General features: G+C 39.2%; 2 protein-coding genes and 1 long non-coding RNA gene across 3 annotated transcripts in view; 2 read left to right on the forward strand and 1 right to left on the reverse strand.

Moving 5' to 3' along the window:
* Positions 1-1,683: 1,683 nt before the first annotated feature.
* On the reverse strand, positions 1,684-18,789 carry DPH5 (diphthamide biosynthesis 5). Its single transcript, XM_052665607.1, has 7 exons — positions 18,540-18,789; positions 16,574-16,698; positions 13,437-13,545; positions 5,800-5,920; positions 3,976-4,015; positions 2,825-2,928; positions 1,684-1,931 (listed from the first exon to the last, which is right to left on the reverse strand). Exons 1-7 carry the CDS (start codon positions 18,672-18,674, stop codon positions 1,708-1,710), a joined length of 858 nt encoding a protein of 285 aa, XP_052521567.1. The 5' UTR covers positions 18,675-18,789; the 3' UTR covers positions 1,684-1,707.
* On the forward strand, positions 2,922-7,970 carry LOC128072126 (uncharacterized). The gene is made up of 2 exons (XR_008202137.1): positions 2,922-4,537; positions 5,733-7,970. It is a non-coding gene; the product is annotated as an uncharacterized LOC128072126 (long non-coding RNA).
* Positions 18,263-18,794, forward strand: part of LOC128072123 (uncharacterized oxidoreductase ZK1290.5-like) — a 44,762-nt gene continuing 44,230 nt past the window's right edge. Inside the window, exon 1 of the mRNA XM_052665606.1 lies at positions 18,263-18,558. Within this exon, the coding sequence (XP_052521566.1) occupies positions 18,504-18,558 (55 nt within the window). The 5' untranslated portion in view covers positions 18,263-18,503. The remainder of the gene's footprint in view (positions 18,559-18,794) is intronic.

An 18,794-nucleotide genomic window follows, 5' to 3' on the forward strand; every position in this document is an offset into this window, starting at 1 on the left:
TTCCCCAGCAGCCACTGACAGCCACTTTCTATGACTGCTGAGTACCTCCTCCCTTTGAGGTATGTTTGTAAGAGTAAGTAATAAGGGATTTTAATTTTTTTTTTAATGATTAATTTCTCTGATCCCTTACACCAATTCAGTGGTCAGTTTATCCTGTACACTTCTAGAAAAATCCCTATCTGCAACTTGCTGGAATTCCCTTTTGGATTTGTCTCCCCGTTGAGGCTTTTTTTGAAGTACCGTATGTGCTGGGACTTCATTGGCCAGAGGCTGCCATAATGTGAAAATGCCAGTTATTCTACTCTTGTCTCTGGTATGTGAAGACTGCTTTTCACTGTGTGTGAATACTGGTTAATCTATTTGTCTGTTTCAGTGAGCCACAGTATGTTCCTGCCTATGTGGAAGTCTGGCAGAAATCATGTGTAAAAGGAGTTGTGTATTTCATTTTCTACATGCATTGAAGTCTTTCTTTCATTCCTATGCTAGGATCTTAAACAAGAGATAAATGATTTGCTTCAGTACTGTGGCTGAAGTGTGGAATAATGTGAATGAAGAAACTGCCAAAATCGTTCTGGGTAGCATAAAACATTGCTTGCATACAGCTTGTTTGCCTTTAACTTTCAACTACAAGAACGTTCTTTGCAATGAATTTAGATTGAATAGTACAGTATCAAAATACCTGTAAAGAAAATCTAAAGGATGATGCAAGGCAGCTCACTAAAGTTCTGAAGACTCTATATGATTTTGTTCTGGAATGCTGATGTAGTAGCTTAGCCATTACTGGTCCCAAGTGCAATATTAGAAATTTTTAATGTAATCTTTTCTACTTGAATACAGTCTATATGAAATGTTAAATGTCCTATATTGCTGACAAGGTATGGGATCAAATTTCTTTCCAATAAATCTTCAGTTAAAAAAAAAGAAAAAATGCATACAGGTCTGCTGGTTTTTTTTCAACAGTATGTATGACCAGCTGATTCTGAAGAGAATTTTTGGAGTCTGCTTTTTTTGAGTTGATGGTAATTCAACTGTGGTTGTTGCAGTTTGATTCTAACACTTCATAAATGCTAGCATTAATGTGTGAGGAAATCCAGATCTATTTTAAGTGGCAACCTCCTGAAATAAGAAATTCTGTGCAGTTCCTTCCTCTGTTTTACCAGCTGGCTGGAGAATGAATTCTTGTAAACGTAGAGTATTCTCATCTGTATTCTTTCTCTCAGGTGTAAAAATGAATACAGACTAACAGGTTCTCAATTTTCTACTGATGGGAGAATTACTCAGTTGGTGGGATAGTCGAAAAGCAACATTTAACATCTAAAATGCACTGCATGCAGTAGGCTTGATTCTTCTGTTACAGCAGAAGTGGTGCTGCATACACATCTGGTCCAGCAGTTCTATACTTGTGCACCTTATCCCTGGTCATCAGCCTAAGGCAGATGCAGATGCCAAGGAACTGGACTAAGCAAAGCATTCTTAAGGTTTAAAGACTGCTGGAGATGTCTTTACTTGTTTAAAACTGATATCAGCAGATGTATCTTGCAGTTTGTAGCCTCAGGTTAAAGTAAGTCCATGTTCTTACAGTGTTATCTCCTGCAGCTGTATACAATCTAAATTCATTTGATCTAAGCAAGCTCTAAATATTCAGAGAAATAACTGTGTGCTGGCATGAAATTAATGACAAAATAAAAAATTCAGTATCATTTTTATTTAACTGGTCTTTTCAAATGCATTATTTTCAAAATTGGAAGTATCTACAGAAAAAAGTTTAAGCATTTCTAATTCCAGAGGATGCATAGTGCCTGTAACGATCATGGAATGCAGTGGACCACCCAGCTCCACTGTAGACATTTGATACAGTGTGCCTGAAGCAATCTTCTGATCAGGAGCACCCACACGTGCGAGGCCAACACAAATTGTGTTTTCACTGATTTCTGTAAAAAAGAACATCAAAGAAGTGATTCTTACAAAATTCTTGCAGGGACCATTTCCAACTGTCACAAGAATGAATATTTTTTTTCCTCTGTTTAATAAATTATTCTGTGTTCAAACCTTAACACCACTCTCTCACATTTCCAGTTAGCAATCAGAGTAGTTTAAAATGAAGCTTGTTCTTTAAAGAAAATAAACAGTGTATCTCAGAGCTATTGAGAAGCAGGAAAGGGAAGGCAGCAGCAGTTCATTCAGAAGAGGAGACTGCTGCTTCAGATAAACTCCACATAAAGGATAAAATGAAAGTTTCCTTTTCATCTTGACAATATTTTAAAAGGAGTACAGATACATTTCTATTAATTTTTTCTACTATGACAGAAGAGAGTCATCTTCAGACATGAAATCAGAGCAGCTATGGTCTTGATAAACATCTCTTTAGCAGGCTCTTGACAAGTAATAAGGATTCAAGGCTAAAATCACAGACCTGCAGCTTTGGGGCAACTCAGATTCATGCTGGGATTTGTGCACAGTATAGTGTAACCAGTCTAAGTAACATGTAGCTAAGATTTTTGAAGATTGACTGATCTAAAATGCTTGGATGCAGTCTCCTGCAACTATAATGGTTAAAAGAGCTCACGGTTAGAACTGGACAGCAAACAGTAGTTACCATACTGAGGTTTTAACTAAATCTCCTGGAGCTGCAAGTGTTTGTTCATTAGTGTTTGTTCATCTGAGCTCAATTAAGTACACTTTGTTCAAGCTCTGCCAAATCCATCTTCTGGTTCTGCTGCAGATCAAGAGAATGCTAAGAAGGAGAGGAAGGTGGTAGAGTTCAGTGACTCACCACTAAATGAGAACTGAGGAGCAGCAAATAACAGCATTGCAATAGTAGTACCTGGTTCTTCTCCTTGGAGTCTCCTGTTCCGAATAATGTCAAGAAGCTGTTCTGCAGCTTGGTTCACACTCATGTAGCGTGGTGGCTCATAAATCTTCCTTCCTCTGCAGGGAAAGAAAAGTAATTTAAATATAAATCATTTATTTATCCCTGGTATTTTTACAGCTTATTTCAAATGAAGTCTGTGGACCAGCAAATCAAACTTAAACAGGCGCGGGCTTCCAGACTGGCCTTGAGACAAGTGTGGAATTTTTAAGGAAGACAGAAGACTCTTGTGCTCTCTCACACCTGTGAAACAGCAGGGCCTCCATCTGTTACATCATTTGAAACTTAAAAACAAATTGAGTTGCTGGAAGCAATGTGCAGGTTTTGGGACTATTTCTGAAAGATGCATTCGGCTTAAATTCAAGGGCAAACTACTGTTTTCCTGTTGAATGCCTTGTACACAGATTATTACAGACTAGCATTATATTTTTAAATGAAATGCTTCTTTCTTTGCCAACTATGGATTCAAACAGATTTTATTTTGAAACTCTAAAATAAACAAACCTCAATGATAGCGTGAGATTTCACAAATGTTAATTTAGACCAGAGTACAGCATATGTATAAAGTAACTATTTATATTCTGTGTCAAAGCATACAGATTGCAGAGAGATGATTAAGGTGTGACAAGAGCTTCCAGATACAGTTAAATGAACTTAAGAGAACTTTCTATATGTTGCTTATTTAACTGCTAAAAAACAGTGGTATGTATTCCATACTTCACACTGCTTCTAGCCACTGTAAGGAGGAATGAATTCAGAACACAGTTTATGATATTAATTTACTTCTGGATGAGACAGAACAGCAATAAAAGAGCTTTTGGCCTGACAGGTAGAGAGCTTATCCCGTTCTGACCTGCTTCTCCTGGGAACAAAGATTATACTCTGCTGCAGCTTCAATCATTTACTGAAAATAAAGCCAATTCCTATTGTAACAAACAAAAATTCTACTTCTTAGAGGAAACAAAAAACCATGACCACTGAGAAGTGCAAAAGAAGACAGGTAAGTTCAGTATGAGGCTTCAGATAAAGAGCCTTTGTTCCTTATACAGAAAAAACCTTACAAGTACCATTGTTTGTTTCCATATATTTTCAAAGTTGTGACTCACTTCATTAGATTCTCCAGAGACTGCTCCTTCACTTTAATATCTGTAGAACAAAACAGTATATGAAACAGGTTCCTTACAAAATTCCTGGTTAGTTTTCTATATAGCTGTGCAGATTAGTTTAGGATATTCTATAAACTTTATAGCAACATACTAGATCTTAAAGGGAAGTGGAATACGGATTACATTTTGTTTCGTAGGTTAATTATAAAGAAATTAATGTGATTTTGTGCATGTGATTTTGCTCAAAGACAACGTATCACAAAATTCGGAGCAGGTAAGATCAATAAAAAATATTGCTAAGTATTAAAAACGGTAGGCATATTTCCCACAGGATAACTAAATGCTTGTGTGCTTAGGCACAACCAAGGTATTGTGACTACTTTGAAATGATAAATATGTTGTGGTTGCAGAAGGTGAAACCAAATGACTGATGGACAGTGATTACATCACCTCCATGCAGGAACTGAACTTTCGTTAGCACTTCCTCACTGTCCCAACCAAAATTTAGAACAATCTTTCTCTTATGGGAAAAAGGAGGATTTGGGCAAAGAAAAAGGGCCAGGTAAGACTCTGAACATCTGCAAGTTTATGAAACTGCACTTGACCATAATCTCTCCAAGTGGCCATCTGATGTTATCTGTACTTAAACGCCTGAGAAATAACATCGTAGTAAAAGCTGGATACATTTTTTTAATCTTGATTTTAAAGTATTGCTTAATAAGGGGACTCTGAAGAAATGGTTTAAAATGCAAAGCTGCAAGATTATTAGTGCACAGTTCATGTAAGTGAAGTTGCTTTGAAATTTTAAGTGTACTGAAGCTGATCCTTTTTATGTCACTGCTGCTTCTAGTTGGATTAGCAATCAATAGATGGACCAACATGACCATTGTTAAGGGAACAATTCACTTGGAGATTGGTAGTTTTCAGCAGTTAGCTACATTCAGATGCAGGTATTACAACTGTCCCTGAAATATGAGTTTTATAATTCAATTTTATTGTTTTAATATTTTAACACACTCTTGGTACTGCATTAAAAACAAAAACAAACAAACAAAAAAAAAACATAAAAAGGGAGCACATAGAAATGATTATATGAAAAATCTGAATAACATTTGGTTTTAATATGTTGTGGCTGGAATAGCCCTTGTTTCAAACACTTGTGAAGTCATCTTTCCTTAGAACAATTGCCAATATGCTGATACTTCACAAAGCTGGAAAACAGCCAGCATTGAAGGCACTGAAAAGTTTGACGTGCAGTGATAATTTCACATATTCCTGTTCTGGATTCCTCCCGTTACCACAGATGTTTTTGAGCAAGAATTTTTGCAGTCCAGAAGCTTTTTACATGACAATCATCTTTTGCCGAAAGATCATCAGCTGAGATAATTTAGGAAAGGCAATATCAACTTACAAAATAGAAATGTGGTTAAATGTACCGTTTTGCTCCGCAGAAAGTCAAGCTCTGGCCTAATTAAGTCAATAAAAGATGGCTGCTAGTCATTGCCATCTCGGCTGGATCCTGAGCTAGATCTAGCTTCAAATCACTCTGATCATTACAACAAATATGGGCCTGCTGTTCCTATTTGTCTTCTACAAAGGCATCATTTCTTATAGATTTTCTGAAGAGGAATTAAGAAATTTCTGGCCATTGCAGCATAAATAGTGGCTACTCTGATTTTAAGTAAACAAACATTGAAGTTCCAATTCAAGAGATATTTTCAAATATATGTTATCTAAGAACCTCTGTTTAATCACAGACTTCATCTCATGCCTGTTGGGACGTTGGAAGATGGTAGCTAAGGAACTGGGACTGCTGCTGCTTACCAAGTAAGCACAGTGTGTGCATTCCATTCTGCCTGTTCTTCTTGATCTTGTCAAAAAAGCTTTCTGGCTTCCATGTATCTGTCCAGAAAACTATAGAAACTGTCTCTCCAAAATTGTACAACTGTAAAACAAAACAAATCCAACACACATACACAATCAAAGTACCAGTACAGTGCACACACAAAAAAATGTATTAAAATAACAGACAACTGGGAAACTCTTGAGAAGTCCTGAGCACAGCCGAGAAGGTTTTGCTTTTTTAACAAACTGTCTTTTCTTCTCATTTACAGAGGGGCATTGTTCTTTTACTCTCTGACAGTAAGGCAAATTAAAGAGTGACTAATGAACTACTGTAAAATTTTTACCTACATTTGCATTCTCCTTTCCAACGTTCAGTAACTTCCTATCTACCTTCTGTTTGTTGTTTTTTTTTTTTTAACTTATTTCTGAAGTCTGTTAAAGGCAAAACTTAATAAGATTGGCACCAAAACTTTTAATTACCATTTTTTATTTTAATATAATATATATTAGCTAGTCAACTTCATGCAAACCAACAGCACTTGCAATGTTTTCCCAAGCTTTGATTCAAATGATAGAGCAGGATTTATATTTAAGCAGCACTTTCCTGCAGATGGGAGCTGTACCATGCAAATGCTGCTACTGTCTGAACAATAACAGATACGAAGATCTGAAGACAGGGACAGATTGTGCCTGAATCAGAGAGGTGACACATTTTTTAATGCACATATGGTAAGAAGAAAGTGCTGACAGATTCTGTGTCAAACACATTCACTGCCTTTATTTGCCATCTTGCTGCTATTTATTACTGTAAATCCCTAATCGTGGTGAAGACATTTGAAGCAATACTGCCAATCGTTTCCAGTGATGCAAAAGTGAACATTAGATGTAACCTAAGGCAGAATTTCGCTTGGAAGTGTTTGTAACAAGCTTGAAAATGGGCAAAAACACACATCAATTTTGGTTAGTTTGGCTCAGGAATGAGGCCAACCAAAATGGATTTTGCAGCATGCCAACATTCTGTCTGCTCAAGCCTACCAGAAAAACAGTGGTTTTACATAGACTGTCCTCTCCTCTTTCTATTTAAACCTGCAAGAAGGGATAACTTTTCCTAGCCCACTACAGGAGGCACGGGGTGTGCTGTGCTGTTAGCAGAGAAAGGGAGCCCTCCGGCAGCACCCTGACACCCGGGGATTCCCCTATACCCATTTATTTTACTGTGGTGTGAGGTTCTGGTTTTAACGCTTGAATGCAGGCAGAGCAGAATTTGAATCAAAGCAGTAAGTTGTTGTTTTCAAGGGACTGAGAGCTCAAATTTTAACCATTCACGCTGATTAGGCACAGCCTTTATTCAAAGATTCCTGGAACATTACTGAAAATGTTTCCTCTTTTAAATATTTCATTCTAGAACAAAGATAAGAACACACAGTGTACATTTCACAACCTAAAGGTTCTTCCAGTAAACTAAATATAGGTTGAACCAAATGAATTTCTCCTGATGTAACAACTTAACTATTTCAGGACTGTACTCTAGGGAAAGATAAAAAGAAAAGAGAGTGAGCAAGCTGCTTTTGCCTCTTTTTCACATGGCTGGAGTTCTGTCTGTTTTCTACCAAAACTGAAGCAAAACTGCTGGAATTTCACTGCAGGAGCAGCTGGGACAAAGATAGCTTTTAATCTCATGATTGAGGCAGCACCTTCAGCCATCACAAGTTGCTGAAACGTGCAGTAGCCACCTGAGAAACTAGCCAGCCTGCTGCCTGCCATCTGAAAGCCACCACAGTCTTTTCCCAAAAAGCAACAGCTTTTCTTTAGCAAATAAAACAGCCTTTATTGGCTGTAATACCCTGAAGGACAGGAACTTCCACCACTGCCCTGTAGCAATAGGATGTGCAGAAATGGGCATAATGTTGTTGTCTGGCATTTTATTGGGAGTCTTTCTAACTACTCTGCTCCATATTAGAACCAAGTTGGATATAAACTTGACTAACAGGATAGAATGGGGCATATGTTATTAACACAGAATTGCCTTCACAACTTACATGCTTGTATTAAATAAGCTTTTAAATAATGTATTGCCTAGCTGAAAACTTTCAGATACACAATCTATCAATAATGTAAAACTGAAGCAATAAGTAGATACTCCTATTATATTTAACTGCTTGTTATTGATTACCTTGTAAGCAATTATATAGACAGAAAAATGTCACTCATCTAGCATTTGATCTCTGCAGCCATGTAAAACAGGCAAGCATAGACACTATTCTGTCTTCAGAGCAAGCCTGCTTTGCTTTGAAGAAACAATAAAAATTTTATCAGAAGATCAATTTTTGAGTGTTTATCCCATATCTATGCAGCTTCTTGTGCTGCATTCTAATATTTACCACTTGAAATCTAGAACAAAGTACTGAACTGCAAATAGAAGCCTTGCTGCAGAGATAGCAGTAAACACCCAGAATTGCACTGTTACCTGAAGGATTCATCTGTTACCAATTTCAGCCAGGCAGACAGCAGGTGACTGGACACTAATGCTAGAACCCACTGAGGGTAAAAAATGCTCTTCACTAACCACAGAAGACTGAACAGGGACCCAAACTTCCCACAGTCATGCTAGTTATGCTTAGCAATGGTAATGGGAGGATACTTGGTCTAGATGATCTTGCAGGTCCTTTCCAACCTTGTGATTCTACGATTCTATGATTGTGACTGTAAAACTGGGACATGCGTTTGTCAACACAGATGTATTATAAGACAGCTATGTATTATCATCATGTCACACTTTGAGATTGTTAAGGAGTTTATGACAACAAACAACAGCTCTGAATGTTTTCAGTGGAACAGTCAAGTTGTGTGGTTGCTGGCACAACTTTAAAGACAGGCAGCAGCAAATGAAGTTTCACAGCAGTCTTGTGTGTGCTGCACCCTACATCAAACAGCTGGGGTTTGGGAGTGGGCAGGATTTGTTCTGTGAAAGCTAAAACATTTCAAGCATCACATTTGCACAAAACAGGTTTGTTACAGTGCCCACATTCTGCTCAAGTACAAAAGTGACACAATTTCAAAGGGGCTCATTGAAATGGCTGGATAGACACTTGCTGCTCTCAGCTTGGAAACTGATGTTTTTACCTTTTCAGTACTGCTCAAAGCCTTCATAGAATTATTTCAAAAGCTCATTTTGAAAGACCTGTCTGGAAACTCCCCTCCCCCTGCCCAAGCAGTAATTGGCTTAAGCAAAGCTTTGTGAAGTAACTTTTGCAATGCAACTAACTAAAGCCAGGAAGGGAAGCCAGAACTGTACTCCTAGGCCATGGGCTGTCTGCTCGAGCTTTCTGCTTCTCACAATATACTGCAGAAAGATATTCAATTCACACTTTCATCAGCTCAGAACAAGCTATAGCTTTATATTTTATTTACACACATAAAATGAAAGACTAACAGACACCTTCTGGTTCTATTAGTATCTTTAACCTTTCTGTGAATGGTATTTCTTGTTTTACTTGTTTGTATAAGCAGGATCGATTGCTAATTATAAGGTCAGAGTAAACTGTGAGAGGAAAAGTGCAGTTCAATGATCTCAGCTTGGAAAGTCTGCGTGCAAAGATAATTTCAGGAAAACTGAAGAGCAGCTTCATTAATGACCAGGCTGAATGACATCAGAAACTTGAAGCTGTCCAGATCAACAGACCTCACTTAAAATACTGGTGTTGACAGTCACCACAGAAATACGGAGCATGAAAAGAACAAGTGAGACTAAATAGGGAAATTAAAAAAGGAAGTTTTCCCCCATCCCCTCCAAAATGCACTAAAGCAAGCAGGAGTGAAGAGGCAAGATAACATTAAAGGGCAGAAGGGCAACAGCTGCAGAGAAACCAAGAAATATATATTTCAAAATCCAGACAGAATCTTTTGCAGAATTACTGCTGCATCAGCTGCAGTGGTGACAAAGCAATTCTTCACTTACAGCCTAGCTCCACTCTTAAAGCTTCAGAACAGCTTCAGAAGTGGAAACATGTCGAGGGAGAAAGGTAAAAAGGAGTTTTATCATTACATTTTCCAAACCTGGCATCTGTGTACTCATGCAAATCCCTGCAAATCCTGTAGGACGTGTTCTGTGTCAAGATGCCTACAGGTTGCACTGCATATATTCCTCATATGATACGACTGTCTGCGAAGAAAGATACTGCACAGCCTGATGGCATCCCAATGATGGACACCAACAGATTGTTTTTCTCCTAATGGTATTCCCCAATGGAATTTGGAGAATGTACAGCACCTTGTATCAACACAAGTTGCTTATTGATGAATCCCAATGAACTTCCCCTGCAAACCTATATCGTTAGTTATTAATGCTTATTGTAAGAGTTTTGATGTGATGCCAGGCAATATTCATCATCAAGTCAGACTTTTTTCCCTTAACAGCTCTCCACAACATACACACCATGTTGAAGGACTCTTACTGTGCTAACACACTGTTAACCAGAGAACAGCCTGCAAAGTGGAACAATCATCAACAAGGAGGTAGCAGGAATCAGATAAGCTTCATTTTTGCTTGTTGTCAGTCATATGAAACAACCACAAGCCTAAATCTAGCTGTTTCTGCCATCTTATTTAGTACCACAGACTTTTAACAACTTTTAAGGCATTCCATAAAAACCTTCACATGAATCAGGATGCTTTTTACAGTTCTCATCCACAAGGCTGCAGCTCCTTCTGGTACTGCAGGTCAACAGATAACACTGATAGCCAGCAAGAACCTCCATTCAGTTCCCTTAGTATGTGCTGAGAGAAAGGAATTGTGAACAAAAGGATGTTTGGCTGATGGAAGTCCACTCCATGACTGCAGTCTTCAGAAAGCAGCTGAGACAAATCACATAAAAGCAAGAGAAAGGAAGAACACATTTTCCCTCTTAGCTGCCTCCTGCATCCCTGTTTAAGAAACAGTCATTTTGCAAGCAAAACAAAATTCAGCTATTAAAAGACTTTGAAACTCCTAGCAAACTTGGAAGAACAGGATTTCCCCTCCAAGGGAACATGCCCTTGTCTTTGGTAGGCTCCTTAGACACATCCCAGAAATATCAAACAATACTTTTTCACCCAGGTCTCTTGGGTTACTAATCTGAAACAAGGATGACTGAGCAGAGACAAAAATCTATTTGGAGTAAATGGATGTTTCTGGGCTACATTTGATGTGACAAATGAAGTTGCAAAGCAAACGTGAGTAATAAAGTCGTGTAACTAATGCTGACTTAACATCTAGTTGGTTTGAGAAGCAAAAGCCAGCTTCTAAAAGGCAGGTAGTCAAGAAAAAAAACAGGTGATAGGAAACAGCTTATTTTAACTGTTAGTGAATAAAAAGTGTTTTGCATAAAGCCCCTCCTATGACAGCAAAGAGTATTTTTGAAGATTAAGGCACAGAGAGAGGGTGGAGGTGGAACTCAGAGGTTCCGCTCCTGCAACTACTACAGGTTTTCTATTTGACTATGGGCACGCCAAGCTACGAGTACATCCTTGAGCTTCCTGACCTATAAGTAATACTTCTCTACTTGATACAGAAAGCTTATTCACCTATTTAGCAGACTCAAAGATAACACAGCAAGCATTGCTTTTTTGTTTGAATGATCAGCTAGTAGTTAAAAGGCAAAACTACTTTGTGGATGGAATTGTGCTACCTGGACTGCAGACAAAAAGTTATCAAGATGAGTCACTGAAAGACAGGAGGGGACTTGCAGATGTTTGTTCCAAAGCTATTCAGGTGGAAAGTGGGTACATCTCAAAAGAAACGTGTCCTTGTTAGACATGTTTTTAACTAGCTCCTTGATGAAAATGAAGAAAGAAATGGAAGTGATTGTAAGGATGGTAACTGAAAGCCTAGAAGACAGAATAGGGCTTCTAGTAAAGTGAGAGATGCTAACCCCTTCCTTTCACAGAAACCTTTCTTAGATATAACGTATGAAAATAAAACTATTATTTATTGCTAATTCCAAACTAAGAACACATCACTTAAAATTCGTGGGCAGACCAGACCACTCATGTTTCAATAGTACAGCAGGAGAATAATCTGCTTTCAAGTTGAGTGAGACAGTAATAGATTAAAAAATTTAAAAAATGAAAATCAAAATAGACATTCACTCATCACAAGTTGGCAAGAAATAGATTTGTGCTCTTTAAATGCGACAAAACATCAGAACATCTAACATACATGGATAATGTTTACATATGCAGAGACTGCTGAACAGTATTTGTGACACATAGAGTCACAGAGCTTATTATACATAAGCTGCTTCAGTAATTCTGTTGTACAGGAAAACTGCACAACCGCCAGAATGCTGTTGGCTGCACAGAAACATCACCGTGGTGACAAACGACATGTTCTGCTGTGAACAGCCTGGGCTGTAGCTGCCTTTTACTAATCAACAGTTACAGCTCACTACGCACAAGGCTTTCAGAATAGTTTATAAAGGTGTTTCCTGTTTTTCTCTAGTAAGAAAGAAAGAGGTTTTGTATCACAATCAGATTAAAACAAGAAAAAAAAGCCAAGCCTTTTCTGTGGTGAAGCAAAAGAGGAATCCCTGTTACACTTCACAGGCTGCATTTGAAACATAGTAACTCCAAAACTGAAATGGCGGCAGGAGATGGCCAAGAACATAAAGACCTGAAGGCAGACTGTTGGAAAAAGTCACAAATCTCTGCCAGGACTCTAACTAAATCACAGGCTGTTCTTTGTAAGATACCCCTCACTTGCTGATTTTGCCTGTGAGGTGCAGTGAATAATTAAACATACAGCTGGTTAAAGTCCTGTCAGGTAACACAATATGATCGCTATTTCCTAAAATGCTTCTTACAACACTGGGAATGTTGACTTATGAGAAAGGAGTCCCTCCCAAGCCGGAACGGAAAAGAGGATTATTGCCAGAATGAATAACAGCACATTTCCTTTGTGGCATTTTAGCATGGACTAAGGCAATACTAAGCTAATCTTCAAAACGTGAGAAAACACACAACTGTTTGCAGTGTATTCCCAGGTAATTTTCTTATCTTCTTTTTTCAATTGACCTAGAAGCTCTATACTCCTGCTTCCTATGCCTAAATGGAGTTGTGAGGGAAACTTACTCAGTTCAACTGCAGAAGCAAACTTTGTGCAGGAAGGACTATGCATGTTGCTCCAAAAGTAATGCCTCCTATTTGTTTCCATTAAAATTACAAGATGCAAAGATACAACAGATCACACTATTTGATAGAGCAAATTATCAGTTACAAAACACTTCTCATTTTTCAACACAGTCACCACCATTAACTATTTCACTGAGAACCTGCATGCTGTGCTCATAAAAATTGCACCAGTGGAGGTGACCCACTGTCACAACTTTATCTGCCAAACAGCTTAAATATCACAGTTCTCCTGAGGCAGAAACAGAGAACAAAAGTGCTACTAATCACATAGGGGCTCATCAAAAGGGACTCTTGCTGACATGTAGCATGCTGAAAAGGAAGTGTTAACAAACTGACAACAGAAGTGTACAATTGCTACAGATGTTCAAAGTTGAGATTGCAACACACACTGCTTACAACAGCAGAAGAGTTCACCAATTCTATGTTTAGCAGAGATACAGAAATATTACCTGTAAACCACAGCAGCCCACTGCATTCATTATTGAAGCATTATGAATGACCTGGTATGGGATTCCCAACTTTACTGCTCGTAGCACTAAATCACTGTGTGTTGTGGCTCTGTGGTAAGAAGGGGAAAAGGATTAAAATCTGAAAAGACAGTAACCAAGGATTACTGGCATAATGGTTTGTTTTGAAAATAAAGTTAAACTCTACTCAGAAAGGACAATGCAAATTTGCCAAAAGGCCGAGAATGACTTGACTAATTGTTAGGGAAAGTAAAAACTCACACAACATTTTGATGTGCTGTCTTCAGCAGCTGAAAATACCAAAAGCCTCATACATTACCATTCCCAGCTTTCTGGTAAAACTCTTAACACTAGGACAAATGTTGTTTTTTAAAGTAGCTTTGGCAACTACTTGAAAATGAAAGTTTCAATTGTCCTTTGTCTTCTGCAGTTGTCTGCTGGACATGTGTTGAACTGTAAACTTCAGCTGTGTTTGGCACAGACTTCAGCAAAACCCCAGTATTTCCTTACTCACTGCACAGCCAGTCCTTCTCTCACTTAGGAAATGCTAGGAAAGCAATTCTTTCAAACAAGAACTTGGAGCACATTTCACCGCAGTTTGTTCAATGCCTTGATTTTGACTGTCAGCTTTTATAAATATTTAGCCCAAAGGACTTCTCAAACTAAGGGGTCTACTAGTCTTGAGTGATCAAGTTTATTCTGAAGTAACTAAGAAAAATTCTAGTTAAGTTTACAGCTGAACTTAATTTGGTTCTGGGTGTACAATGCTCAAAGAACCCACAGAAAACACCTTACAGTGCCTGAATCGAGAGTCACTGGGCTGGCAGGTAACAAAATCAGGATTAGAGTCCTTCTAAGATATTGAGTACAGATAGATCCAGCTAATCTTATTTTTGAACTGCAATAATTTTTAAAGGTGTCTTGCTTGTACATGTGTTTACGTACATGACGGGCACTCAGTTTTCCACATAAAATATGAAAATGCATCTACCCTCTGCCTAAATTTGAATGACTTCAGCCATCTCATTGCAAAGATGTACCACACATTTCTGGCCATTCCAAAGGAAAAAACAGCACATGCTGATCAGAATACTTAAATAGGAAAACTGCTTTCACCGTGGCCTGGTTCAGTTACTCTAAAAGAATTTCCCTTACTTTTGGTCTGCGAATTTCCACCAATCAGCAGATCAGGAACACAAATGTGGCAGCAGCTGGTAAGGCTGTAAGGATGAGTCATCAAAAAAAAAAAAGAAATCAATTTAACTGGAGGAAAAAAAAATAGAGGAATCTGGATTTAGGAAATCAAATGACCAAGGGATCAGCTGGCTTTATTCACTGAAATTTGCTCCAGCCAGCACTTTCTCCCAGTAGATCTGTCCATAATGACTGTAGATGAAAGCAGAAGTGCCCACATGGAACATTCAGCTAATATCAGCAAAAGCTTGGTGGAGTCAGCCCTCTGCACCCACAGCTATTGCTGGTGTATTTTCTGTCAGAGATGCCACTTTAAGATTTTTATGGGTACTAATAACATAAATATTAGCATGGTCTAGATGAAGGTGGGCTTTCCAGTACAATACTAGAAGTGTCGGGCTCCTGCTAGCTAGCACATCCATTGGCTGTTACTATGTCTGCAGGAGAAATACTGTGAATAACAGTGAGAACTCAACACAGGACCGATTTCATCACTCTAACCATTAACCACAGACACCTGAGGTTTCCTAAGATGGCCAAGTACTCTTCTTACTGGCAAACATATTTGAAAGATCAGCTGCAATCACGTGGCTTCTACCCAGCTCTCATATGGCTTCTCTTAGGACAGAAACAGTCAGATTTCTTTCCAAAAAACCTCCTGAAGACCTAAATCCTTACAGCCATACATAGGCAAAGGAGCAGTTCTAGCTGCAATACTGAGGGTATAAGCAATAAGACACTAGCAACTCATTCTAAGAAAGGGCAATTTTCTACAGTATGTTATAGTTAATCAGAATTGAAATATTTCTTCACTGAAACTACTGATACATGTGGCAAATCAAGGTACTGCTTTCAAGTAGCAATTCCATTTCAACAGATGCAGAGGTTCTGTAGTGTCTTACATCTGTCACAGGATCACAGCAGAAGGGTGCAGGCAATGCAGCTCCACGTTAATTCTAATTTTGATGTTAACTATGCACTGGAATGCAATGAATATTTCTGAAATGCAGCATTACCTTTCTCTAAATACTAGTTTAATGTAATATTCTATTGCCAATTCCTTTCAACCTGTGTTTACAGAAATTAGCCACTTTTGACAGATATGACAGATTAGGCAGATTTTGACAGATACGTATTTTGCTCCTATTTTTCATAAACTCTGTTTTTTCATTCACAAACAGGGTGCTCAGTGATTTGATTTTTCTTGTGCCCCACAGCACTATGCTATAAATCTTGAATCACCAGCTGGAGACTAAAAGCTCTTCTGTGTGGTCTGACATTACAGATTGATGATGCCTGACCAAAAAGACAGACGGGGGATCCTCCTGGTAATAGGAAAACACTATACCTTTCAACAGCAGTAAGGGGTGGAAACAAAAGGCTTAATAAACCAAACCAAGGAGACATTTTTAACTACCTAAGCCATTTTAAAGACTAGCATATATCAAAGCATAAGCACAGTACAATCAACAGTCAGTGTTCAATTTAAAACAACTGAGAATTACAGCTGCAGTTTAGATGTACTAATCACAACTAAAAGAACACTTTCTCAAAACAGCACATTTCTTGATTATGTGATAACCCTGAATCTTTTCCCTTAGCAGATAAAACGTGGAACAAAATATTTTCTATAGAAGGTAGCATTAAGAATACGTGAGTGCTGAGGGAAAGATTTATACACTCTAGAAGGCCCACATTCATATATATAAGGGATGTCTGGGTGAGGAATCTCAAAGTAAGGTGAAAGCATAGACAACTACAAGTATATTTTGTATGCAATTGAAGTATATGAAGACATAAAAAGTGATTCTGGACTAAAAATCTGTTTCTTCATTAAGAATCACGGCTATGCAGAACGGCTATTTCCTCTTGAACGAAGAAAGCGATCAAGTTAGAGCAATAACTAAAATGTTGCTTCAGCTTACCCAAAGGGATCACCAACTACAAGAAAAGCGACATCACAAACATCAGCTTCTTTCAAAATGCTATCTGCTTCTTGTTCCACTGTTTCTCGATCAGCCAAAATCAGTTCTTTTCCATAAAACTCCTCCTGGATATCAAAATTAACAAGAAACAGCAATAAGACACTTGGGAGTATATTTGTATCTCCTGGTATAATTATTCATGGATACCGGAAAGGAGAACTGGACAATGATCCCTAGCTGTTTTACCCACATCTTAAGAGAACTGTGCTTCCCCATGCTAGAACACTCGAGGTTCCCATTATGCAGCTCTTAAGCTGACAAAAATTACTGTTAATCATATTACTCCAGTAAGGACTTGGCTGGAAATGTAGCTCAATCACACCCCCATTCAGAGCTAGTAGGTGGGCTCTAGGCCTAGTAATTACACCACTCGTCCTATTGCAGGGCATCCTTTCTTACAGCTCAGAGTCAGCTGCTCAGGCTTCTTATAATGGTGACATCAAATCAGATACAAATATGACGCTAGCTATACCATAACCTTATCTTTACAGCTTTCATGTTTCCTTAGTACTTTGCAACTAACCGCGCTTAAGGAATAAATTCATACCAATCTTTCATTTTCAGTTCTTTGTACGAAATACTTTGCCACATATATGGGTAAATACATATTTGATTGTGTTCACCTTTCTTCAGCAGCTCACTAATCACTGGGCCTCTTCCTATGTTTTAAACACCTTGTTCGCATGTTAGAATCAACTTCAGTTAGTTACAGAAACATGTTTCCTGACCATCCTGAGCATATGTCTACCTAAGTAGACTTTTCACATTCTCTTTACATGATCAAAGTCTGTTGTTTTTCTGTTTGATTGTTTTTTCCCAGGGCATAGATCAACAAGGGTGTTTTGTTCTGAATAGCACTCAGCAAATTTGGGCAGCATGACAAATACTAATGGCTACATAAAACTAGTAAGTCAGTTATAGTCCAGAAAGATTTTACTCTTGACTTCTCCCGAGTCCTCAGTGCTAGTTTCATCTTTGCCCATAAGCAATTGATGAAAGAACCATAATAGTTGTACAGAACAGAAATAGTGCTTCATTCCAACACCCACCCAACAGATACAGCACTGGATATCAGACCTCAGCTACTGGGTTTCATTCCCTTTTTAAAATGATGCTCCGAGACTGCTCCACAATGCAAATCAAAGCATACTGATTGCAGATCTAAAAAGCCCTTTCTTGACCTAAACTAAAATGTAGACTCATAGGAGGTGTGGCATCAAAACATAGAAGGCTGGTTTAGACAAATTCTAATGGCTTCTCATTAAAGTTTTAGACAGGCCACCAAGCCAAACTACACTGGGAATCTAATCTTTTTGTTGAAGTATTTAAACGGTCATTTTTGCTTTGCGATTTTCCAACCAGCCAACAGCAACAAAAAACATTTCCTCGGGATGGATTCACTTCAGTTCAGCCCACTTCAGTGTGCCGAATGGAGCAGCCAACGTGAGCGCCCGGCCGCATGGCAGCACACACAGGGGCACCATAGACAGCCCTGCCCTCGTTTTTATCACCGGTTGTCCAGCAGGGCGCTACCCAGGCCTGCCTGCAGCCCACCCGGACAAAGGGAGGCCAGCAGGCAGCACAGCGCCTCGGCCTGACAGAGGCTCAAGGCCCCCGACGTGTTTTCTGGTGTGTTCTTTTATTTTTAATTCGGAGCAGACATTTTTCTCGCCAAGCTCTCCAACACCTCAAGCTGTGCACGTGTGGCTCGTACTCTGAGATGAAAACTCGGGTCGAAACGCCAACGCGACCCGTAGGAGGGCGGATTTTATCTTCTCCCAACTCCTATAAGCACAGCGAGCGAACACTGCGTGCGTGCCGTTTCTGAGGACGCGCCGTTACTTTTCCCGTTCCCGACGCCGTGCAGGCAATGCGGCGCGCAGACGGGCCGGCAGCACCGACCTACCAGCGCCTCCTTCCCCACGGTGAGCATAGACGTGTAGGCCTCCAGGTATACCCTGCAGCAGCGCCGCACCGCCTCTAAACCCTTCACCGTGATGTCCTTGGCGTCGCCCAGGCCCAGCCCGACTAGATAAAGCATGCTGGCCTGGGAGGGGGGGTTTGGCGGTTGAGCTGCCGGGCCTGATTTTGCTGCCTCCCGCCGACACGGAAGAGGAACGAGCGCGATCACCACAGCCCCCCCACCCCTCCCGCCGCCGCC

The sequence above is a fragment of the Tympanuchus pallidicinctus genome, unplaced genomic scaffold (assembly GCF_026119805.1).
Source record: "Tympanuchus pallidicinctus isolate F22 unplaced genomic scaffold, pur_lepc_1.0 scaffold7, whole genome shotgun sequence".
Lineage (NCBI taxonomy): Eukaryota > Metazoa > Chordata > Aves > Galliformes > Phasianidae > Tympanuchus > Tympanuchus pallidicinctus.